The 22,449-nt window shown below is 35.3% G+C and overlaps 6 protein-coding genes across 10 annotated transcripts; 1 reads left to right on the forward strand and 5 right to left on the reverse strand.

The window, feature by feature from the left end:
- Positions 1–44: 44 nt before the first annotated feature.
- LOC104751266 (inorganic pyrophosphatase TTM1-like) lies at positions 45–4,140 on the reverse strand. Of its 4 annotated transcripts, none has more exons than XM_010473184.3 (12): positions 3,938–4,140; positions 3,244–3,620; positions 3,025–3,139; positions 2,601–2,796; positions 2,304–2,417; positions 2,011–2,184; positions 1,672–1,866; positions 1,452–1,574; positions 1,250–1,362; positions 1,007–1,130; positions 672–893; positions 45–442 (listed from the first exon to the last, which is right to left on the reverse strand). In XM_010473184.3, the coding sequence occupies exons 2-12, from the start codon at positions 3,578–3,580 to the stop codon at positions 224–226; spliced, it is 1,932 nt and encodes a 643-aa protein (XP_010471486.2). In that variant the 5' UTR covers positions 3,581–3,620; positions 3,938–4,140; the 3' UTR covers positions 45–223. The 4 variants fall into 4 exon arrangements, with proteins under 4 accessions (XP_010471486.2, XP_087347809.1, XP_010471485.2 ...); XM_087491683.1 differs by having other exon boundaries at positions 2,516–2,796; XM_010473183.3 differs by having other exon boundaries at positions 1,007–1,169; positions 3,938–4,137.
- A 220-nt stretch (positions 4,141–4,360) lies between these two features.
- LOC104751268 (serine protease SPPA, chloroplastic) lies at positions 4,361–8,931 on the forward strand. Of its 2 annotated transcripts, none has more exons than XM_087490771.1 (13): positions 4,361–4,903; positions 5,136–5,319; positions 5,410–5,547; positions 5,736–5,906; positions 5,986–6,089; positions 6,334–6,401; positions 6,878–7,044; positions 7,141–7,210; positions 7,541–7,695; positions 7,822–7,927; positions 8,121–8,208; positions 8,297–8,440; positions 8,561–8,931. In XM_087490771.1, exons 1-13 carry the CDS (start codon positions 4,508–4,510, stop codon positions 8,792–8,794), a joined length of 2,025 nt encoding a protein of 674 aa, XP_087346897.1. In that variant the 5' UTR covers positions 4,361–4,507; the 3' UTR covers positions 8,795–8,931. The 2 variants fall into 2 exon arrangements, with proteins under 2 accessions (XP_087346897.1, XP_087346898.1); XM_087490772.1 differs by having other exon boundaries at positions 4,420–4,903; positions 5,976–6,089.
- A 502-nt stretch (positions 8,932–9,433) lies between these two features.
- LOC104751269 (protein STRICTOSIDINE SYNTHASE-LIKE 12-like) lies at positions 9,434–10,787 on the reverse strand. The gene is made up of 3 exons (XM_010473188.3): positions 10,388–10,787; positions 10,039–10,308; positions 9,434–9,942 (listed from the first exon to the last, which is right to left on the reverse strand). The coding sequence occupies exons 1-3, from the start codon at positions 10,630–10,632 to the stop codon at positions 9,471–9,473; spliced, it is 987 nt and encodes a 328-aa protein (XP_010471490.2). The 5' UTR covers positions 10,633–10,787; the 3' UTR covers positions 9,434–9,470.
- A 1,095-nt stretch (positions 10,788–11,882) lies between these two features.
- Positions 11,883–14,378, reverse strand: LOC104751270 (protein STRICTOSIDINE SYNTHASE-LIKE 11-like). Its single transcript, XM_019237964.2, has 3 exons — positions 14,033–14,378; positions 12,749–13,018; positions 11,883–12,479 (listed from the first exon to the last, which is right to left on the reverse strand). Exons 1-3 carry the CDS (start codon positions 14,266–14,268, stop codon positions 12,002–12,004), a joined length of 984 nt encoding a protein of 327 aa, XP_019093509.2. The 5' UTR covers positions 14,269–14,378; the 3' UTR covers positions 11,883–12,001.
- Positions 14,379–15,041: 663 nt separating this feature from the next.
- LOC104751271 (protein STRICTOSIDINE SYNTHASE-LIKE 12-like) lies at positions 15,042–16,751 on the reverse strand. Its single transcript, XM_010473189.2, has 3 exons — positions 16,361–16,751; positions 15,761–16,030; positions 15,042–15,624 (listed from the first exon to the last, which is right to left on the reverse strand). The coding sequence occupies exons 1-3, from the start codon at positions 16,591–16,593 to the stop codon at positions 15,147–15,149; spliced, it is 981 nt and encodes a 326-aa protein (XP_010471491.2). The 5' UTR covers positions 16,594–16,751; the 3' UTR covers positions 15,042–15,146.
- A 2,061-nt stretch (positions 16,752–18,812) lies between these two features.
- On the reverse strand, positions 18,813–22,417 carry LOC104751272 (protein STRICTOSIDINE SYNTHASE-LIKE 12). Its single transcript, XM_087490773.1, has 3 exons — positions 21,946–22,417; positions 20,938–21,207; positions 18,813–19,485 (listed from the first exon to the last, which is right to left on the reverse strand). Exons 1-3 carry the CDS (start codon positions 22,176–22,178, stop codon positions 18,975–18,977), a joined length of 1,014 nt encoding a protein of 337 aa, XP_087346899.1. The 5' UTR covers positions 22,179–22,417; the 3' UTR covers positions 18,813–18,974.
- Between the last annotated feature and the right edge of the window lie 32 nt (positions 22,418–22,449).

Below are 22,449 nucleotides of genomic sequence, written 5' to 3' on the forward strand. Positions count from 1 at the left end.
AAGGACATATTACGGCCTCATGTTTCGTTGTGGACTCCAGTTACTTCCACGAGAAAAAGTGTTGAGTCTTTCTAAACGGTAATGTAAACCGTATCAGTCTTTTATGCTTACATTGTCAAGACTGAATTTGTCCAGTGTGTATCCCAAACCATGTTATTTACATCATTGCAACTATTTCAAAAAGCCTGGGTTTTCACAGTGAAGTAACCAACTGTTACAGCAACTATTTTAGACGACTGTAGGCAAAAATGCCAACGCAGCCAATGGCCAAACCAAGAAGAATAGTTACAGTAGAAGATCCGAGGTTTTGTGTTGTGCTGTTTGTTCTGTTGCTGTCGAGTCTCTCTATGCGAGTCCTTTCTCCAACATACTCCCGAAGAAGATTGCTCAGGGTGTCCATTTGATGCATTATCTGACGCTGTCCACGAGCAACAAGTACGACCTGTTTCAGATGACGAAAAGTCAATAAAATCATGAAGAAAAAATGAATATTTCGCAAATTTTGAGCTAAGATCTCTATATCTCTAACTTATTATTCATGGATAGACCCTTCCATTGTCTCAGTTGAGTCCAAAGCTCTCTCTGATGCTCTGTTGTTGTCTATTGGAGTATAGCAATTAATAGAGAGCTGACTGTATGTAATTCTGATTATGGAGAGTTTGTAAACATACCTCTTCCGTCAGAGGAGATTCCCTTACGAGCTGAGATGCTGATGAGGACAGCGCTAAGGCAGACCCATTACCGTTTTCGATCGGTAAAGCCAAGTTATGTTGACTACCTGAAGCCGCTATCCTGTTCGGGATCTTGGAATTCAACTCTTCAATGCGGGATGTGAATTCATCCATCCTCTCGTTCAGTGTTGATATCTGGTCCGAGAGCTGAGTGATAAAACCCTATAGAACACCGTATGTTCAGTGATTTAATCGTAAGCCAACTATCAATTTGCAACAACAGAACCAAATATTTTGAAAGATCTCAGGAGAAAATAACAAAGAGACCGCTTTACCTGATTTGGAAGAGTGGCCGGTGAAGCAAGGGCCCTGGCATCTAACATTCTGTTGTTAACAGCAAGTCTTGTCAAGTTAGGCAAGACTTTGTGTCTTTGATTTGTGTAAGACTTTGATACACCGCTGTTAAGACGTGCATCACTACACAAGTCAGATGATTCCCTGACCATATGGTGTCTTTATTCTTAGATTCTGTCTTTTTCCCAACTTTAGCAAATCAAGGAGAAGAGATTAGAAGATACCCGTGAAGATATTTCATTCTACTATCAACAGAAGCTCTTGAGAGGGCTTCTTTAGGGCTAGAAACTGTATCATCATCTAAGCTAAGTTTTGTCTTCAAGTCATCTGGTAAAGCCTGAAACATGACCATGGAAACCGGACATATAACATTACCATCATGACATATAATCAACTGGATCTGCGTGCGGTAATCACAACACATACCAAAACATCATTTACAAGACTCTCCAGCTGTATCTGTTCGATATATGTATGTGGAACATATGAACCTTCCAATCCAAGTTGGTCTCCCACATTTTTGACGAAGGAACGGTCTTTACCTTGTACCTTCATAACAGAGTTGATAAAAAATGACTATTAATTTCAACTTACCACCTTAAAGAGAGTGTAAACTTTTATGGAGAGCAAGAGAAGTATATATTACCTGAACATATGTCCGATTTAGTTGCTCCAACCAATCAGTTTTCACAATTACCTTGTCATCATCAAAGATATGACTTTTTCTTTTCAAGATCGTTGCAATGGTATAGCCCAGTGCCATTAATCCTCCGAGAAGACGAACGCTGACTTCAAAGGTTATTCTGGGTGATATGATAAATGGATGATCTGTAACCCACTCCTGAAAGCAATGCATAGAACGGTAAATGTAATCATTCATCAATCCAACACGCAACACCCATTCGTTCAGCTTACATATGAGACTAAACTCTGCCCATGAGTTCCTAAAATGTGTTTATACAGAAGAAACAGGTATTGGCCAAACCTCAAACATGAGATTGTATTTTCCATCCCGGTTCCTCATTCTAAGGTATGATTGGCATGCTTCAGGATCCTCGCCTGGTGGTAGCAGATATATGTCATAAGTTTCCTCAGTACGTTCCTTACAATCTTCAGACAGAGCTGCCTTCATTTGTTCAGGTGTTACATCGTTCGTTGACTACAATAAGATAACAAAACTCACTCAACACCGGGAAGGTATCGCTGTTACAATACAGCTAGTCACCGATTATATGAAACGCAAAGATACTCCACTTTGAACAATATAAATTCTGTAACCTTTAAAATATATGTTGGGTTCTGAAAGCCACTGAAGGGGTTAAACTTGTTAAGGATCTTAATCTGAGCAGTCTTCAGATCAGGTTCAATAAACGCCTTGTACATAGGATAAACCTGGTTGGAGAAAAAGACATAAGCAAAATTGTACTGTCTTAAAACTCAAAATAAACAGTAGAATTCATCATTCATGTTCTATCCATATTTGAAGCGACCTTAAACAGCCGGCATGACAGCAACTCAGCAAGGGTGATAAATCAGAGCTCAAAAATAAAAGATAGCAAAGATTAGCGTGAAAACCGTCTCAGATATCTGGTGAATGATTTCTTCAGGTTCCTGGCCAGCGCGTTGAATGTCCCGCAAAACACGCTTGACAAGATCAAAATGCACTCCACCAGTGACAGAGACACGAAGATCTATCAAAGGCCGTAGCTTCTCACTCAAAGCGTATATGCCTTCAAGAATAACAATGCGAGAGCTAGGGACCTCAAGTGTTCTATACAAATCACGAAAGAAACTGATAAGCCATTGCAGATGAGTAGCTCTGATCAACTAACATATAAATCAATTTCCCCCTAAAAGATGTGAAGGAATCTTTATAACGTTTAAATGAAATCAATGAAATAAGTATAATCACTTTCTCCATCAGGCATCACCATCATAAAATGTCGTCTGTCCACAAGTTATCAACAGTAACATATGCACCAACGGGGAAAATCGGTACCTGTAACCAATTCGGGAACTTGACTTGAAGTCATATATTGGAACTTGAACAGGTTTGCCATCCCTTAGGCCATGTATATTGTCAAGAAGTGTATCATAGTCAGTCAACCGTGGGTCTGCAACCAGATATAAAAGAATCACAAAACGTTTTTCAGACACTTGTTCTTTATATCAAGCCATAACAAGAAATAAGGGTGTAAAACATAGAGGTGGTGCATACCATCAAAGTTTCCATCGATCACACGAGAACCATCATTATAGTTGTCCATGTTTATGATAGCAATACTAGGCATGAAGTTGAGAATTTTCTCAGTGAAAATGGTTTTGCCAGCTCCAGAAGGACCAGCTAACCCAACCAAAATGAGTCCATCGTTCTTCTGAGCCAATAACTGGCAAGCACGAATAACAGCGTAGAAGCCTTTTTCAAAAGACAATGGATCCTCAATTGGAACAATCTCATATCTGCCAGAGTCCTTTCTTTTGATAAGCTGAACCTGATCCCGCAGCAAACCATGCCGTCGGCGAGGTGACAGAGCAACAGAATTATCGAGCGCCATTGCCTCCCCAAAAGTTGCAATGAAGAAGAGAATCTGGAAGCTAACCAAATTGCAGACAAAGACTATATTAGTCTAATCGGATCAAAATAAGAACAGTTACCTAAGAATCGACTATATTAGGCTAATCGGATCAAAACACGAGCAGACATTTCAATCAATTTAACATGGGGAAAAAATCATAGACATGCGTGATAAAAGAAACTCCAAAAATGCAAGATTTTGAGCTTCAACATGACTTCAAGAAGACTTGGTTCATGCGATCAAGATAAGTGAATCAAACAAAGACTCTCAGAAGATAAAGAATCTGATCGTAAACAAAGGAATCAAAGAGCAATCAAAGTTTCAGTTTTCACATACCGGAAGAAGAGTCAAATCGGGGGATTAAACGTCGCCGGAGATTATTTCCGAATTCTCCGGAACCCAGAAATACGATAGCAAGAATATAGTTGGAGATATTTTTTCGAAGCAGTCAATGAGAGAGAGTAAGAAAGATGATGGAGAAACAACAAGACGGAAGTTTATAGAAAAACTAGCGATGCTGACTCCCAGAAGAAATCACTAAGACTAGAGACATCAAACAGTAAACCATATACCAGATTCATTCAAAAATTGGAATCATTGGACCGAACCGAACCGAACCGAACATTTATCATTAAATTTAAACCGGTTTCCAAAATAATTAGCAATTAATCCAAATTTCGGTTTATATTACTCTGGTTTAAAATGAACCGAAATTGGATTCAGTTTGAGCTGTTAGTCCACGTAACGACTTTGACCGTCACACGTCACACACGGTGAAGCAGTGACGACGTGGAAGAAACTGTACCCTTCTCAATCCTCTTTCTTTCTTCTTCTTCACTTTCTTTTTTCTTTTTCTTCCACTGGAAATTTTCTCTTCTCTTTTCAGGTGAGAGAGAGAGAGAGACAATGGCGAAGCTACTTCTTCTTCACGCGCCTCATGTAGTTCCAAGATTTAGCAGCGGCGGTACTATGTCACTTATCTCCGCGTCGGCTTTATACAGAAGACCTCTCCTCGTGAATCCCCAATTCTCACATATCGGACCTCGTCTTCGTTCTCCGTACAATCGGAGATTCTCGGCTCGTGCTTTCGACGATTCATCTTCTTCTTCCTCGGCGGAGAAGGAGGAACAGCTACGGGATGGAGTTCCACGGGAAAGAGATGAGGACTATCCGACCGGAGAAACGGAGTATGTGGATAGGAACGCCTGGGAGAGTTTTGTTGTGAAGCTGCGGATGCTATTTGCGTTTCCATGGCAGCGTATTCGTAAGGGAAGCGTCTTGACCATGACATTGCGCGGCCAGGTTCGTCTCTTCTCATCCTTGTCGTTCTTAGACGCTGTGGCATTAGTAGGAGGACTGTTAATTTTAGGTTTCCGGTAGCAATGTTAGTGAACTTAGCTGACTTCGAAGGCTACATAGTATTAAATTTTGCATTGATGTGATCTCCTTTGGGAGTTAGAACTCCTTATTGGCCTATTGGGATCTTGTTATATTCCAGTTCGGTTGAAATTGAATTTGTTTTCTCTATGTTCAGATCTCTGATCAGCTAAAGAGTCGTTTCAATTCTGGCCTCTCTCTGCCGCAACTCTCAGAAAATTTCTTGAAAGCGGCATATGATCCTCGTATTGCTGGAGTCTACCTTCACATTGAGCCTTTGAGTTGCGGGTGGGGTAAGGTTGAAGAAATTCGAAGGCATATATTGGATTTTAAAAAATCAGGTAACTCCTGAATCTGTATTATCTGTCAAGTATCAGAGTTTTTAACTTTCCGATTGAGTTTATTGAGCTAATCAAACACATCTTTATTAGGTAAATTCATTGTTGGATATATCGACATATGTGGATTAAAGGAATTCTATCTTGGCTGTGCATGCGACGAGCTCTATGCCCCGCCTAGTGCCTATTCCTTTCTGTATGGTTTGACTGCTCAAGCATCTTTTCTTGGAGGTAAGGGATTGTTTCTTCTTTGGCTCAGTATATCACTTAAGTCATGAAAAGTCTTTTCTGTGGTCTATATCATACAGAACTATAAGCACTCATACTGTGTGCGGACAATCCTTAATTTATTGAGAAAGTTGTTGTTGGATCATTACTTGGCGCATTTATCGTGAACTGCTTAATTTTCTTAAATATAGGTGTCTTCGAGAAAGTGGGGATTCAACCTCAAGTACAAAGGATTGGCAAATACAAAAGTGCTGGAGATCAGCTTTCCCGCAAAAGTATATCTGAGGAAAATTATGAGATGCTGAGCGTGCTACTTGATAACATTTATGCAAATTGGCTGGATGGTGTTTCTGACTCAACAGGTGCTAGAATTGTTTCACAATGTTGTTAGAGTTGTAACATCTTATTTTTTCTGAATGGCTTCTGCTTAGAACTATGCAGGAAAAAAGCGAGAAGATGTTGAAAGTTTCATCAATCAAGGAGTTTACGAAATTGAAAAGCTAAAGGAAGAGGGGCTGATAAAGGACATCCGGTATGATGATGAGGTAATACCATGCTCATAGTAAAGATGGAATTCAGTACCTTCCACTTGATCCCAGAAGCCAGAAGTGATGATCATTGTTGTTTTTCCTTTATTCGTAAACTTTTCTTCTTGGATCTTTTGGTCTTCTCAGATTATTGGGATGGACAATAGTCATAAAGAATCCCTTATATAGCTATACAAAACAGAGTTAGATACCAGCCCCCTACTTTTTTTATCTATATCATTCACTTTTAATGCTCCTGCAGGTTATATCGATGCTGAAAGAGAGGCTTGGAGTCGAAAAAGACAAAAAGCTTCCTACTGTTGATTACAAGTAATTTACTCTTACTATATGGAATTTTCAAACAGAGGCTTGCTGAATATAGAGCTATTATCTTTGCATGTACACTTGACTCAAGCCTTTTACTAATGGAGTAATGAGTAATGTATACATAATGGGTCTTAGGTGGTTCACGCATAGTTAGGTAGAGTTTAAGTTAGTTCTGATATGGAGAAATGAATACCTGGTGGCGTACCGACTCGAGATTGTAATTCAACAAAATGTAGATCAGATATGTCTTCTTTTTTGGTTCTCAGTTTGGGATGAATAGATGTATGTGATTTATTTAGTAAATGGAGGTATGCATACTTAGTTGACTTCAAATTTCTGTTTCTTATTTTACTTGTATGTAATATTTGCAGGAAAGATTTTTTGATATCGCTTTACTGTTCAATGTTAGCCTCATGCAATTTTATCAATTTTACAGGCTAGTAACGTGCAGATATTCTCGATTGATATACTTTATACAGGAAATACTCAGGTGTTAGGAAGTGGACTCTTGGTCTAAGTGGCGGTCGAGACCAAATAGCTATTATTAGAGCAGGGGGGAGCATTTCTCGGGTTAAGGGTCCGCTAAGCACTCCTGGTTCAGCTATCATAGCAGAACAACTAATTGAGAAGATCCGCAGTGTAAGAGGTGGGTCACTTATTATTTTTACGTTTCCATCTACATTTGTGCTGTTGTTTTCTTCAACAGCAGCTCAGCCCTTTCTATTTCCTCTTTCTTTTGAAGAGTCCAAAAAATATAAGGCTGCCATCATCCGAATTGATAGTCCAGGAGGCGATGCTCTCGCTTCTGATTTGTAAGTAGTTTTACTAGTTGTCAATGTTGTATAATTATACCTACAATATGCTCGTGTGATTTAACATTTCATGGATGATTTGGCTTCACCTTCTAACATGATGAACCAGACTCATTACTTTAATATTATTTTTCGTCAATGGAAGTTAGAAGTTGAAGTGCTATCTTTTAAATCAAAGAGAATGGATTAGGAATGCTATATTAACCATCTAGTAACTTGCAAGTCTCATATCTATCAAGCCTGGAGGTCATGTGTGGATTTGAATTTAAATAGCTTTGGAAATTCTTGTTGGCTTTATTATAATACTTCGTAATTCGTAATGGTATACAGAATGTGGAGGGAGATCAAACTATTGGCTGAAACAAAACCTGTCATCGCGTCAATGTCAGATGTGGCAGCAAGTGGAGGCTACTACATGGCAATGGCGGCAAACACCATTGTTGCTGAAAATTTGACATTAACTGGCTCAATTGGAGTTGTCACAGGTGATCTTTCTTTTATCAACTTATCAACTTGCCAAAGAGAACATTGTGCTCTGAATCTTTGTACAACTATCTCATTCACCAACCCTCGCCATGCTTAATTTCTTTTGTTTGTTCTTGTTGTCGCAGCAAGATTTACCTTGGCCAAATTATACGAAAAGATTGGATTCAACAAGGAAACTATATCTAGAGGAAAATATGCTGAGCTTCTGGGGGCTGAGGAAAGACCTTTTAAGTAAGTGACCTTACTCTGTTTATAACAACGATTTATTACCTAGTTAGGCGCTAACCGTCTAAGACTTCTTTTTTCACCCAATTGATGCCAATTTGGTTTTTGTCTTTTTTCAATTTCGAACCTCGAAACTGATCTTTTAAGAACCTATGTATTCCTTTCATTCACAATAAAAACAACAAAATGATGTTTACAGGCCAGAGGAAGCAGAACTGTTTGAGAAGTCTGCACAGCATGCATACCAGCTTTTCCGAGATAAAGCAGCCTTATCCAGATCGATGCCTGTATTTTTCCGTTTAGTCCAATCTAGTCTTCTCTCTTGTATTCCTATGTTTTAACAAAGCTAAAAGTTTCTTCTTGCCATGTTCCTAGGTCGAAAAGATGGAAGAATTTGCACAAGGCAGAGTCTGGACCGGTAAGGATGCTCATTCTCGTGGTCTAGTAGATGCACTCGGTGGGCTGTCCCGAGCTCTAGCCATCGCTAAGCAGAAAGCTAATATTCCTCTTGATAGGAAGGTTCGCCTCTAAAACTCTCTTTTGCTTCAGTGAACTCATCTTCGTAACAAATCTTTAAAACCCAAAAAAGCACAAAGTAGATGATATTTGATACTTTGCTCTTTCTTGTGGTAAATACAGGTAACTCTTGTTGAGCTTTCAAGACCTTCTACATCACTACCAGATATCTTAAGCGGTGTAGGAAGCTCAGTGATTGGAGTTGATAGAACATTGAAAGGACTGCTCGATGAATTAACAATCACGGAGGGAGTTCAAGCTCGAATGGATGGAATCTTGTTTCAGCAACTAGGCCGATATTCTTTAGCAACTCCCATCATTGATTTGCTTAAAGATTACCTCAGCTCTCTCCAATGATTCCGATGAAAGTAAAACTGATGAAAGTAAAAGAAACCGATGAAAGTCTTTGAAGTCAAAACTTTACAAATGAAATTCAAACTGATATCACCGTAACCAATGGGATATGAAGTTAATGTGAAACAAGGCTTAAACTATTTACAGTTTCAGCTACTCTCAAACATATATATATATATATATATAAGCTACTCTCAAACATGTATAAGCACCGTACATAAACTTTCTCCCTAAGAAACAACAATGAAAGACCACAATCAACGTTATTATATTATCTTCTTCGTAGCCTTTCTCTCAATTCCTGCATTCTCCTTAGTCCTTAGCTCAGGAAAATGTTGAAAATTGCACAAGAAAAGAGATCGGGTGGATGCTCTCTCCTTCCCCATCAAATGTTGAGAAAGATTTTCCCTGCGATGAGGAAAGAGTAATAGAGGTCGTCACGTACCTCTGGAAAATAAACGGAGATTTCCCACCTTTCTACGTCAAGGCATTGTGCAATGTATTTCAAAACGATGAGAAGAAGGTGAAGCAACACGTTAACAAGATATGGATAAACATTACGAAAAAGATCATGGATGGCTTAACTTGTGTTTCTCCATAAAAGATCTTTGATTTAATCACTGTAATTTTGCTGGATTAAAATTTAAAGAATGAAAAACTTTACAATTACTGTCCTTGATTACAAATTACCAACAAAAGTGGTCGTGAGTGTTCCCAAGTAAACAACGTTTTTATATTCATTAACTTCACTGACTAACGTATCTCCGTAATATTCACCGAGAGGCATATGCTGGAGAATCTCACCGTCGGAACTGATTTTCACAGCTGATGGTTCCGTGGGCACCACGATAAGCTTCACCGAGTTTGATGCGACCCAGAAATCTCCACCGTCTGTTCTCCTTATGTTATCCGGACCCGGTATCGACGGTACGAAAATCTCAAACGTGTTGGCTTTGGGACCCTTGATCCAATACCTCAAGATCCGATTCCTCAAGAACTCTCCCACCAGAACGAACCCTCCGTCGGAGCTCACAGCGCATCCTGCGGAGCCACTTAAACCGCTCAACAAAACGGTGACGGTTTTAGTCTTTGGATCGTACCTAAAGAGCCTCCCTGACGTATCTTTTACAGCAACCGCCAAGACAAGTTGACTGGAAAACAAAACAAAATTAGTCCAAAACCAAATCAATTTGACCAAACCAAATCCAACCGGTACAAAACCAAATCACATTAAAATTTCAATTAACCTCGGGCCAAATCTTGTGCTGAAAGATGTGAAGTAAACCATACCAGTCACCGGATCCACATCTAAACCGTCAAGGAACCGGAAAGGAATCCCGGCTGCACTATCGGCTAGGCGTTTGGCTAGGCCACCGCGGTATGAAACCACATACAAACCCAAATATGCATCAGCTATGTATAAATCTCCGGTTTTCTCATTGAAAGCTAAACCGACCGGTCTACCACAAATGTTACCAAGAAAAGTCCCAACTGCTTTCTCACATAGTGACTTGTTCCTGTGAATTAGAACATTTGAGTAATTAGTACTAATATGTGCATGTTTCATCTATACAAATATTGAATAGGAAAACATACGCGACTGGTAAAATATAAGCAAACTCTGTAAAGCCAAGTGCTGGTCCTTGGTATTTCAGGATCTTGCCTCCGGAGACTCCGGTATAAGGTCCTCCACCCTGAGGATCGAATGCGAAAGCTTCGGGTCCAGTGATTTGAGGTGGCAGCGGAATCTTCTGGAAGCTTTGGAGAGCGGAGACAAGGGAATGAGGTGAGAAGAGAATTAGCAAACAGCAGAGGATGAGAACTCTATGTATTTGCAACATTCTGATTCGTTAATGCATCACATGATGAAAGCATAGCAATATCAGTTTTTATACACGCATGCATATGGGTTTGATTAAATCTCATCAACCGATTGGTTAATGGTGGTTACGACCGGTTCTTGATTAGTTTAGATGCTGTTTTGACTTAGAGTCACAAGATTTTTGTCATTTCTCTATGATATCAACTATTTAAATTAGCAATTCGTTGTTTGTAAGGAAATTGCGTCTATTTCTTTGTCTCTTTCTCACGTGAACCCGACCAACTTTCCAGCTAATCTAAAGATAAGTAAGAAAAAAGTCGTTTTTAATGTTACTTTCCTTTAAACCTATTTCTTAAACAACTGTTCACACTGTCATACTATAATTTGTAATCATCTTTTTATGACATCTTTGACTCTTTGTATTCGTTAACTTCACTAACCAAAGTATCCCCAAACTTGTCTTTTTAGGGGAGTGGTCTGAAGCACTGTAACCGAAGATCATAACATGATCGACCTCCTTCCGCTGGCACTGCGAGTTTCTGAAAAGACTCGGAAAACCGCCGAAGAAAAGAGAAACCAGGGAGATAAACGAAGTCATAATGTTTCTTGGTTGTGTTTTTGTTACCAGTCTCTTATTATTACAATGAGTCCTCTAATCCGTATGTATACTTAATTACTTATAGATTTGATTTTAGTATGTTTTTTTTTAACGTCCTTTAAATTATTATTTTTTAATTGTATTCACACTATTCAAGTATATCCAAAGTTGATCCAAACAAATGTATTATAGATGAAAAAATCAAACTAATATTAGTAATTTGCATATATATATATATATATAGAACGAAATACTCCTAAATTATGTTAATTTTAAGATTGATTAGAAATAGACTGATGAAAAAGGAGCAGTTGATTAATATTTTTTAAAAAAATGTTTCGTCAATTTACTACATGTGAATGAAGTAGCGGAAGTGCGGAGTCGTCCGATTGACCATGCAGAAATAAAGATTACTATTGTTATTTTTTTGATAAAGAATATAATTTTTTAATATTTATGATTGAATTCATGAATTGTGTATCCAACAAAAGTAACATGTATATACGATTTTTATCCAAAAAAAATATAAGGTTTTTTCAAATAAAATGAATTGTGAACATTTCTTTTGTAGGTAGTTGGCCTATATATGAATGATCCAAACGTGATGCACAAAACATAACAATTCTTTTTATATAAGAAAACTACTTTATTTCTTGAAATTTGTAACCATATTTTAAAAAACTCAACTTTATTTGAACAGAACCAATATATTGACATACATTATTGATCCGTCAAGACTTTATTTCGACACAATCACTTTATTTCTAAAACCCAAACTAATGTCACACTTTTAAACCTTAAGAATCCCGGCAAAAGGACCAAACAGAGCGCCGATATAAAGCTTTCCATTGAATTCGTTTACCTCGCTGACCAAAGTATCCCCAAACTTATCTTTAAGGGGAATGGTCTGAAGCACTTTACCATCAGAACTAACCTTAACCGCCGAAGGGTTTGTGGGTCCGGTGGCTGAGTTCACGACCGAAGCAACCCAAAAGTTTCCAGACGAACCGATCCTCTTAATATTGTCAGGGCTCGAGACCGAGCTGGTGAAGTCTTCAGAAGTACCAGCTTTAGATCCCTTGATCCAATACCTCTTGATGTTACTTTTTGTGAACTGACTAACCAGCACGAATGAACCGTCTGAGCTAACCGCACATCCGGCTGAGCCACTTAGACCTTCCATCAGTACAGTCACGACCTTTTTCGATGGATCGTATTTGAAAAGCTTCCCTGTCGAGTCTTTTGTTGCCACTGCTTTCAACACATCGCTGTAGATATGCATCATTCATAACCAATACAATTAGTATAATTAAGATAAAAAAAAAACTTTTTTCTATTAACCGATTCAGATGAGCAATATTATGTACATTAGGAGTTAGGACATAAAGTGGCAGTTATTAACTTATGTATATGATAAGTGTATTTATATTTATTTATATGATTTTTTTCTATTGAAAATATATTTATTTTGTTAATTTACTATATATGTGATAAGTGTAATTATATTTAGATATAGAGGAAAAAAATAAAACTATACCGAGGGCCAAATGTTGAGCTGAAGGAAGTGAAATAGACGACACCGGTAGTGGGATCAATGTCGAGACCGTCGAGAAACAAGAAAGGCTTGTCGTTAACACTGTTGGCGATCTTCTTGGCGACACCGCCGCCGGGAGAGATGATGTGGAGACCCAACGGAGCATCGGCAACGTAAAGATCACCTGTTTTCCCGTTGAAAGCTATTCCCGCTGGTCGACCACATTTTTCGGCGTTAACGGTTCCAAGTGCTCCGTCGCACAAAGACGACTTTCTGAAATAAATTAAATCAATTTTGATAATAGTTAAAGGCAAATATAATATGAAAAGAAACATACATATAGTTAAATGTGGAGTTGATATTTGTATAGCTCCATACGTATTAGACAACAATGCTTATGTTAACGTTAGTTTGACTTTTACTTAGGGAGGCGTGTGTTTAGAAAGATTTAAATCTTTGTTATACCGTAAACGACACTTAGTTTTGCTAACGTAGGCCAATCATCATGGAGTGTGTGTTTCTTTTAGGGATATGTAACTTGAATATTACAGAACTTTTGTCCATAGTTTCTATAGTTTAGAAATCAGACAAAAGGATATATATAATTTGTAGTTAATTAAGGCTTCCAAGGATTAGTTGGTGGTAAAAACCTGACTCCTCTCTGATTATTAAAAAAATGAAAGAACATATTTAATCTCTAGTTAATTACATTATTTTGTCAATGATATTTAATGCTAATTATTAGTATCTATATTAAATTATTAATGTACAAATAAATAGTTTTAAAAGGAGGTAAATGGCCTTATTGAATGTATGTATTAATTAAAAGTAGGTTGCAGCATCCCACCCAAAAAAATATAGATTGCATTATTAATTTCTGATTAGTAAGTTCTATTCTATAGTTCATGAAATCTAAGACCATAACATGATCGACACTGAAGTTCGTACATTGACAACAAAGTTTTCTCGATGTGTATCTCATATCAGATCTGAATCGGGGATCATAACATGATTGACTCTGACGTTCGTATTTGACAACGACGTTTTTCTCAATGTGTATCTCGTGGCAGATCTGATTTCGAGTTTTATTTTTAATTCGTTTTCTTATTATGCGACATGAGAAGTTAAGGTTATTTACCAAAAACAAAGTAAAAAATGAAAAACTAACGTTGTTACGGATTTAATTAGTAACAAAAAGCTCCGTATCAAACTTTTTGAAAACATTAAAATCCAATCATAAAGAAAAAAAACAAAGAAGCATGCATGATTATGATCTTGGAAACTTACGAAAAGTCGGTGATCTGAGCAAAATCGACATAACCTTTCCCGGGAAGCCACTTGAGGATTTTACCACCGGAGACACCGGTGTAGAATCCTTTTCCGGAGGAATCAAAAGCGAAAGCTTCAGGTCCTGTCCTGTTTCCCGGTACCGGAAGTTTTTTAAAAGATTGATTGACTGAGAGAACAGACGAAGAAAATGAGAGAAGAAGAAGAAGAGAACTCACGGAGACAAACGACCTCATATTGTTTCTTTGGTTTGTGTGTTTTGTTATCAACTTGTGTTATCCCTATGGATATTTATAGATTTATTTTTGTACTTTTAATTTGTCCTTCTATTAAGATTTCTTCTTTTGTATTTCTAAAAGTTGAGACAGTATTTATAGATAGAAAGGAAGAAATCAAACTAAAATTGGTACCATTTAAATATTAAGAAATGAATAGGCCTAAATCATGTTAATTTTATGATTGATTAAAAGAAAATTAATGATGAAAAGATACACATTATCTTAAGAACAATTGATTGAAATGATAACAAAAGATGTCCTTTACCAAAAAAAAAAAATGTAGAAATTTTTTTCTCTATATTTTGCCTGAATATAACCATATATACGTATATATTTTATAAATGGTGATAGAGCAAAATAAACCGTCTCACCGCACATCAATTTTTTAAAATCACACCATTCACACCTTTGAATTTCATGACATTTGAAATAGTCAATATCAATGTATGTACCAATAAAATCTGGCCGCATTCTAGTATATTACTTTAGTGGTAGGTATAACGATGTGTGTATGTAACGTGTTGTATAAAGTCAGTGTATATTACGTGTATACATTTCAAATTCTAGATCATATTTGTTTTTCTAGTATGAATTTAAATATAATGTACATATTTGTTAAGTACAATGTATATTTGTTTTGGCGTATTTGTTAAGAAAGCCAATAAGGTCATATTTGGAAACAAGAAGAGCAAGACTTAAAAACTAGAAACAAATGTGTCATCAACCCCATATTAGGCAGGAAATTTGAGGTTATAACTTTATTAAGGACTAAGAGAGAAAATATCAATGATTTCAAAAATGGTAATGACCAAACAACGTTATAAGTAATAACCAATTTAAAGTTTCATGATTCCGGCGAAGGGTCCGGTAAGAGTTCCGATATAGAGATGGCCGTTGAGCTCGTTGACTTCACTAAGCAAAGTATTCCCAAACTCATTCTTGAGAGAAATGGTCTGAAGCACTTTTCCATTGGAGTCTAACTTGACCGCCTTAGGGTCGGTAGGCACGACAACCTTGTTCACGACGGAGGCGACCCAGAAATTTCCGGTAGAAGCTGACCTCCTGATGTTGTCGGGGTTCGAGACAAGGTTTGAGAAGTCTTCGAAAGTTCCAGCTTTGGGTCCTGTAATCCAATATCTCTTGATGTTACTCTTTATGAACTCGCTGACCAAAACGAACGAACCATCTGAGCTCACGGCGCAACCAGCTCCACCACTTAGACCGTCCATTAACTGAGTCACAGTTTTGGTCGCTGGGTCGTATTTGAAGAGCTTTCCGCTCGCGTCTTTTAACCCCACTGCTATTAAAACTTCGCTGCATTACAGAACCAGCAATTATTTAGTAAGAGATATTATTAATTAGTTACATAACTTGTAGCTTTATAATTGTAACTTGTCTATCATAACTCGTTCATAAGTATGTATTACAGAAAGGGAATAAAACACGTTACCGTGGGCCAAACTTGGAGCTGAAGGAAGTAAAGTAGACGACGCCGGTGGTGGGATCAACGTCAAGACCGTCTAGAAACTTGAAGGGCTTTCCGTCAAGACTGTCGGCGATCTTTGTGGCCAAACCTCCGGCGGGAGAGATAACGTGAAGACCCAACGGAGCATCGGCGACGTAAAGATCACCTGTTTTGCTGTTTAAGGCTATTCCAGATGGTCGACCGCACTTTCCGGCGAAAGCGGCTCCTAATACTCCGTTGCACCATTTCGAGTTCCTATAAGTAATCAAACAAATTGAATATATAACGATTAAAAATGTCAATGACAGTTCTTGTCATGACAAAGCATTTAAGTTCGGACAAGGTTATTCCTTTTGTCTAATAAAATCACAGAGCTTAACAAGATATTTTGTTATTAAGAGAACACAATATAAAACAATTCAGACATGATCATATATACAAAAACGTCTTAATAACATTAGATGACAATTGATATTTTATTAAAGAAAAAAAAAGATTCCTTGAACAAGAAGCAAAATCAGATCAAAAAAGTTATAATCATTGAGACTTTGAGAGATCCCAAGAAACTAAGAAGGAGAAACTTACGAGGATTTCGTCATCTGGGCAAAATCAACAAAACCATTCTCGGGAGTATACTTGAGGATTTTACCACCGGAGACACCGGTGTAGAAACCTTTGCCGGTGGGATCAAAGGCGAAAGATTCAGGGCCTGACCTCTTTCCGGGCACAGGAAGTTTCTGGAAAGCCACGTCATCGGAGAAAACAGCCGAAGAAAGAGAGAGAAGAAGAAGAGATATCACAAAGACAAAGGACGCCATTGTCGTATCTTACTTAGTCAATTTTATCAAAAATCTACGAATCTAAAAGTTGGTATATGATTCTGTCTCTAGATGTGTGTGTATTTATATGCTTGATTTAAAATAAAAAGGGTAAATAGAGATTTCTTTCTTCTTTTGACGTTGAGTCCTTGACTAATAAAGAATAAGAACTATTTTCCGTAAATAAATAGACTATTTCTCTTTTTTTGGAGATTTGAGAGCATTTGTGGAGAGCATAAAAGTCAAAAATAATTGCAATTCACATTAAATGCTGAATGAATGTTTAAGTTTTGTATAGTAACAAATCATACTAAGATGGATTAGTAAGTATGATATTAGAGAAGATTGTTATAATGATTCGATTTATGATTTTAGAAAATAGGATAAAGGAAACAAAGTAAAAGTAAGGAATTTAGCAAATAAAAAAAAAAGCAAAAAAAAAAAAGAAAAGAAATTCATTAACAGAAATAGAATCCCCAATAAACAGAAATAGCAAAGTTAATTAAAATGTTCTGTTATAGAATCTGCCAATCAGCTGGTCGATTTTATTATGTTATTGATAATTTTTCATATAAATGTTCTGATTTCAGATACGGTTTAGAAAATTTTGATCCAAAAAAAAACAATCCTTCGCAAGTTATAAATACTGACTAACTAGGTAACAACCTGCATTATGTGCGGGATAAATCGATCTAAATAAAATTATTATTTAAAATCTAAAATGTCAAAATAATAATTTTATTCATATTATTTTGCTTTACTCAAATTTGCATTTAATTATTTTGTGTAAAAATATGTTTCACCTGTGAAAGGTAGAAAAAAATTTAAACATGGTGGAAAAAGTTTTGATAAAATGTTATTAGTTATGGTAATCTGCCTTTTTGTGTTTTTAAAAATCAAATTCATATATTTTATATTTCACATTATTATCTAGATTGATATGCCATTAAGATAAGACAATGATTTTAGAATAATCAATTTAAACTAATCCTAAGTTTAAAAATACCATGAAAAAAATATATTAAAATGGTAAATAATAATAATAAACAAATGTAATAGTAGTGAAAATTTATAGGAAAAAATGAATGTCTGAAGTTTTCAAAAATTCAGTATCATGTTAAGATAGCTGATCACCATTTATTATTAAATTATTAAAAAGTCAATATCTTATTATTATGATTATTGCGGTAATTATTTTTTGATAATTTTTTAATATATTTGAATAGTCATTGGAGTTTTTAAATAGGACACAGATTTTTTGTTTTTCAAAAAATTAAATTGGTGAATAAATTTAAAATTGTTTACGAAATGTTATTTATTTTTAAGATTATTGTGATAATTATTTTTTTAAAAATATACTTGAATAGTCATCAGATTTTTTTTAAATCGGAGAATAAGTTTTACATTTCAAAATGTTAAATAAATTAATAATTTTTTAATATTTTGTGAATGTAATTTACTTATAATTAAAGATGTTATAAAAATATTAATTAAATAATTAACTATATTTTATGGTTTTAATAGTTGATTAAGTCTTTCATTTTTTAAAACTAATAGAAATAAACATTACCTTATATATTCTAATGGCATATTTATATAAATAGAAATAAAATAAATATTTTTTTTATATATTTTAATGGCACATTTAATAAATTAAAAGAATTGTTTTTGTAAATATATTTATCTTGAGATGAATAACTGCAATTAAATTTTTCCAAATCGCTCTAGCGACGACACATCAGCATGTTCAACAAACTGCTTCTCTTTTAATATATAGAGGATCGTTTGCAATATTTTCATTTTTTATACTGACTAATAATATCGCATAGCTAACACAACTTGGCACCTTTCGGAGTTTTGAGATATGATTAACCAACAGAAGTTTAATAGACCGACTGCGTCATATTTTTGGCGAGTACTGTAATGTATCTTGATAGCCTTAATTAATTAGTGCAATTACTTGACCATTGAGTAATGTCATAGAAGGTTTGGATGGAAGTCCATGTGTATGTTAATGTTTTTGATCGAGTCCGTGTGAATAGACCAATCGGCTGTTGAAGTCTTTCAGAAAGGTATTATGATATAAATTTGTTTGGCGGGTAAGGATGTTGGGGCTCATTGTATTGCTCGTTCGAAAGATTGAGTATTTCGTCGACATTCTTGAGGAATACTTCGAGGGTTTTGTTGTCCACACTTTTTCAATACAACAAAATGAAACATAGTCAATACCTTTCCGTTTGGATTTTATAAAATCAAATTTAATGAAAACAATATATTCAATAACATAAACATCAAACCAATGTACGGCTCTGACTTCAGAAACATTCAGATATAACTATAAAGCTCATAGTAAACACAGGCTGCATTCAAATCAGAGAGACCTAAGTGGCAGGACAAGAACCTTCACTTTTATTTTCGAGCTTGAGAATTCCAGCAAATGGTCCTGTGAGAGTTCCGATATATAGATTGCCTTCGAATTCGTTGACTTCGCTGAGCAAAGTGTCTCCAAATTTATCTTTGAGAGGAATTGTCTGTAGCACTTCACCATCAGAGTTGACTTTAACTGCTGATGGGTTCGTAGGCACGATGAACTTGTTCACGACGGAAGCGACCCAAAAGTTTCCGGTGGAGCCAACTCTTTTGATATTGTCAGGGTTTGAGACTGAGTTGGTGAAATCTTCAGAAGTACCAGCTTTGGGTCCTTTGATCCAGTACCTCTTGATGTTACTCTTCGTGAACTGGCTAACCAGCACGAACGAACCATCTGAGCTCACTGCACACCCGGCTGAACCACTTAGCCCTTCCATCAATACAGTCACGACTTTGGTTGATGGGTCGTATTTGTAGAGCTTTCCGGTCGCGTCCTTCAATCCCAATGCAATCAATACTTGGCTGCATATACAACAAATATTATTTAGATCAATAATAAATAACTAATTTGGAATGATTTTCTTGTCAATGTATATAACCATACTAAATACTTTTGTAACTAGATTAGGACCAGCGGTACACCGCGGAGCAAATTATATATAATTAAAACATTTAAATTATAAGTTATATTTATTGGTTAAATAATTGTATAATGATTGTTAATTTTATAGTTTAAACCATATAATACCGTAATATAATTTATTTTTTACATAATATTTATTTAACCAATTTAATTAGATATGTCTATTTTCTGATATCAATAGTGTTAACAAAATAATGAAATAATATTTTACCCGTGTAACACCGAATTAATGATATTTTCAATTTATATAAATATCGACAAACCCCGTCCCGCTATATACCGTCCCGAAATATTTAAACTCGCACTATATCATCTTAATTTTTAATATTTATTGTTTTGTACTATAAATATTAGATTGAGTTGATATGTTATTTATTAAGATTGTAACCATTTACATTTTATAAGATTGACGCTTCTTATAAAGTTTACATATTTATAGTACTAGAATTCTTAAAACGGTTGAGTATTTCTCATATTTGAAGTTTCGTAAGAGTTTAAATATATTATTAATATTTTAAAAGGTCTTCTAATTTTTTTGAAAGTTGAAATATTTATAATATTTAAACATTATATTTGAAACTTCATAAACTTTAAAATATTATTAATATTTTATAAAGTTTAAATTTCTAAAAATATAAATATTTATAATATTTATACTTTTATTAAAATATAAATATTTATAGTATTTAACTTTTTAAAATTTTTAAATATTTATAATATTTAACTTTTTAAAAATCTTTTAAATAAAGAACCGGAATAAACCAAATTAAAGTTTTTTAAGTTTGACTACCTGATAAATTAAGTTTTCTACTCATTTGTATTCTGAATCATTTTGGTCTTTTTTATAGTATGACTATGAACTATTGCACAATTTTTTAGGCGATATGGGATATTATAACGGTAATTTTTTATTCATCTATTGAGTAATATATGTTTGTTTTAATTTTTTTTATTACATCATATGCAAGAAAAAATCACAATTTTTATTAACTAAATGTATTATAGAATAATTCAAGATAATTTAAATATAAATTCAAATAAAAATGAAAGAGAATCATTATTTATGTTTAAATGAGGTAGACAGATTTCCTTATTTTTTAAAATCTTACCTATAATTAATTTTGAAATTTTTGGTAACTAATATTAAAGTCAATACATTAAATGCAAAAACTTTCCAAAAAGTATTTTTGAGTAAAAACTGCTGCAAAAATACTAGTATAGATATACTAAGTTTTTGAAAAACTAATTAATGAACAGAGTGATATATATTTCAGTTATAGTAAAAGTGTATAACGATTAATTTTTATATAGAAGTAAGATAGAAACTTTACATTGGGCTGAAGCGTGAGCTGAAGGAAGTGAAGTAGACGACACCAGTAGTGGGATCAACGTCAAGACCGTCGAGAAACTTGAAGGGCTTTCCGTCAACACTGTCGGCGATCTTTGTAGCCAAACCACCGTTGGGAGAAATAACGTGGAGACCCAACGGAGCATCGCCGACGTAGAGATCACCTGTATTCTCGTTAAAAGCTATCCCTGCCGGTCGACCACATCTTCCGGCTAAAGCCGTTCCAATATTTCCATCACACCATGAAGAGTTCCTGAAGTAATCAAACCAATTAAAAACAATTTAATAACAAAAAAAAATTAACCATGCAGATTTAGTACTGTAATCTATTTTATCAAGACAAAACAAAAAAAAAACAAAAATTTGTTAGTGATTTCTTGTTATCATTTGCGTAAGTGCGTACGTCAGTTTTGACCCTTTTTTAGGTGGAACCGTGGAAGCGTGTGTGTGTGTGTGAAATGTGAAAGCTGAGGTGCATTTTGGTCACCTAAATCTTGCTAACGTATGCCTTATAAATAAAGAGGAACTAAAATGTTGAGATGCGATTCGTCCACTTGTCCCTACCCCTACATGAAGTTCCTGTCTACTAATCATTCATTTGTTTGTTTTTAGTTTTTATGGTGGACAAAATCAAATAAACACTATCCATTTATGGTCCCAAATGTTTTGTGGTACACGCGACACATGTAACAAGAATAATTTAATTTAACTTTACTGTTAACTTCGAGGATTTTTTACATAATCTTCCTACTAACCCGTTAAAAGTAAAAAGAAAAATTTTACTAGGCTGAAAAGTAACAAGTCTGACCACTCGTAATTCCATATATTCTCCAAAGTTTCTAATGAAAGAACGACTCATGAGTTGATTACAGTAAGTAATGATATTAGATTCCGATTCCAAAAACCCCAAGAAACAATATAATTAATCATTCAAAGTACTGATCTTGAAGATCCAAGTTAAGAAACAGAAAAAAAATGGCTTACGACTTACGAGGATTCTGTGATCTGGGCAAAATTGACATAACCTGTCTCGGGTAGCCACTTGAGGATTTTACCACCGGAGACTCCTGTGTAGAATCCTTTTCCGGTGGAATCAAAGGCGAACGCTTCAGGCCCTGACCTACTTCCCGGCACCGGAAGTTTCTGAAATAACGCATCATCGGAGATAACCGCCGACGAAAGAGAAAGAAGAAGAAGAGAAATAATGGAGCAAAACGACGCCATACCGTTTCTTTTAGTTTTTTTTTATCTTCTCTCAAATGAGATTTCGGTATATCGGTATTATGTATGTCTATTTATAGGTTTGATATTTTTGTGTATATATATATATTTTTTATTAAGCTTTCTTATTTCGTGAATTAAGTCGACGGCACACGTTACGGTCGTCTGATTATTATTATTATTATTATAATAAAGGAGAGAGTTTACAGTTGTGCTTTCTCGAAGATGAGATTTTTGCACATGGCACAAAAAAAAAAGTCAATTAGTTAATTCA

Source organism: Camelina sativa, chromosome 16, assembly GCF_030686135.1.
Source record: "Camelina sativa cultivar CO46 ecotype springtype chromosome 16, ASM3068613v1".
Classification (NCBI taxonomy): Eukaryota; Viridiplantae; Streptophyta; class Magnoliopsida; order Brassicales; family Brassicaceae; genus Camelina; species Camelina sativa.

Bases quoted from the DNA above. Each gene is read 5' to 3' on its own strand.
- LOC104751268 (XM_087490771.1), top strand. From the start codon at position 4,508: ATGGCGAAGCTACTTCTTCTTCACGCGCCTCATGTAGTTCCAAGATTT. The intron at 5,548-5,735 runs GTAAGGGATTGT...TCTTAAATATAG, and splicing joins TCAAGCATCTTTTCTTGGAG to GTGTCTTCGAGAAAGTGGGG. The intron at 8,441-8,560 runs GTTCGCCTCTAA...TGGTAAATACAG, and splicing joins ATATTCCTCTTGATAGGAAG to GTAACTCTTGTTGAGCTTTC.
- LOC104751266 (XM_010473183.3), bottom strand. From the start codon at position 3,580: ATGGCGCTCGATAATTCTGTTGCTCTGTCACCTCGCCGACGGCATGGT. The intron at 3,140-3,243 runs GTATGCACCACC...ATCTGGTTGCAG, and splicing joins GATCGATGGAAACTTTGATG to ACCCACGGTTGACTGACTAT. The intron at 1,363-1,451 runs GTATGTGTTGTG...GTCATGTTTCAG, and splicing joins GTCTTGTAAATGATGTTTTG to GCTTTACCAGATGACTTGAA.
- LOC104751272 (XM_087490773.1), bottom strand. From the start codon at position 22,178: ATGGCGTCGTTTTGCTCCATTATTTCTCTTCTTCTTCTTTCTCTTTCG. The intron at 21,208-21,945 runs GTAAGTCGTAAG...TGATTACTTCAG, and splicing joins GCCCAGATCACAGAATCCTC to GAACTCTTCATGGTGTGATG. The intron at 19,486-20,937 runs GTAAAGTTTCTA...TTGTATATGCAG, and splicing joins AGCTCACGCTTCAGCCCAAT to CCAAGTATTGATTGCATTGG.
- LOC104751270 (XM_019237964.2), bottom strand. From the start codon at position 14,268: ATGAGGTCGTTTGTCTCCGTGAGTTCTCTTCTTCTTCTTCTCTCATTT. The intron at 13,019-14,032 runs GTAAGTTTCCAA...AATTTATTTCAG, and splicing joins GCTCAGATCACCGACTTTTC to AAAGTCGTCTTTGTGCGACG. The intron at 12,480-12,748 runs GTATAGTTTTAT...GCATATCTACAG, and splicing joins AGCTCAACATTTGGCCCTCG to CGATGTGTTGAAAGCAGTGG.
- LOC104751269 (XM_010473188.3), bottom strand. From the start codon at position 10,632: ATGTTGCAAATACATAGAGTTCTCATCCTCTGCTGTTTGCTAATTCTC. The intron at 10,309-10,387 runs GTATGTTTTCCT...TCTAATTCACAG, and splicing joins GCTTATATTTTACCAGTCGC to GAACAAGTCACTATGTGAGA. The intron at 9,943-10,038 runs GTTAATTGAAAT...TTTGTTTTCCAG, and splicing joins AGCACAAGATTTGGCCCGAG to TCAACTTGTCTTGGCGGTTG.
- LOC104751271 (XM_010473189.2), bottom strand. From the start codon at position 16,593: ATGGCGTCCTTTGTCTTTGTGATATCTCTTCTTCTTCTCTCTCTTTCT. The intron at 16,031-16,360 runs GTAAGTTTCTCC...GATTACTTATAG, and splicing joins GCCCAGATGACGAAATCCTC to GAACTCGAAATGGTGCAACG. The intron at 15,625-15,760 runs GTAACGTGTTTT...TCTGTAATGCAG, and splicing joins AGCTCCAAGTTTGGCCCACG to CGAAGTTTTAATAGCAGTGG.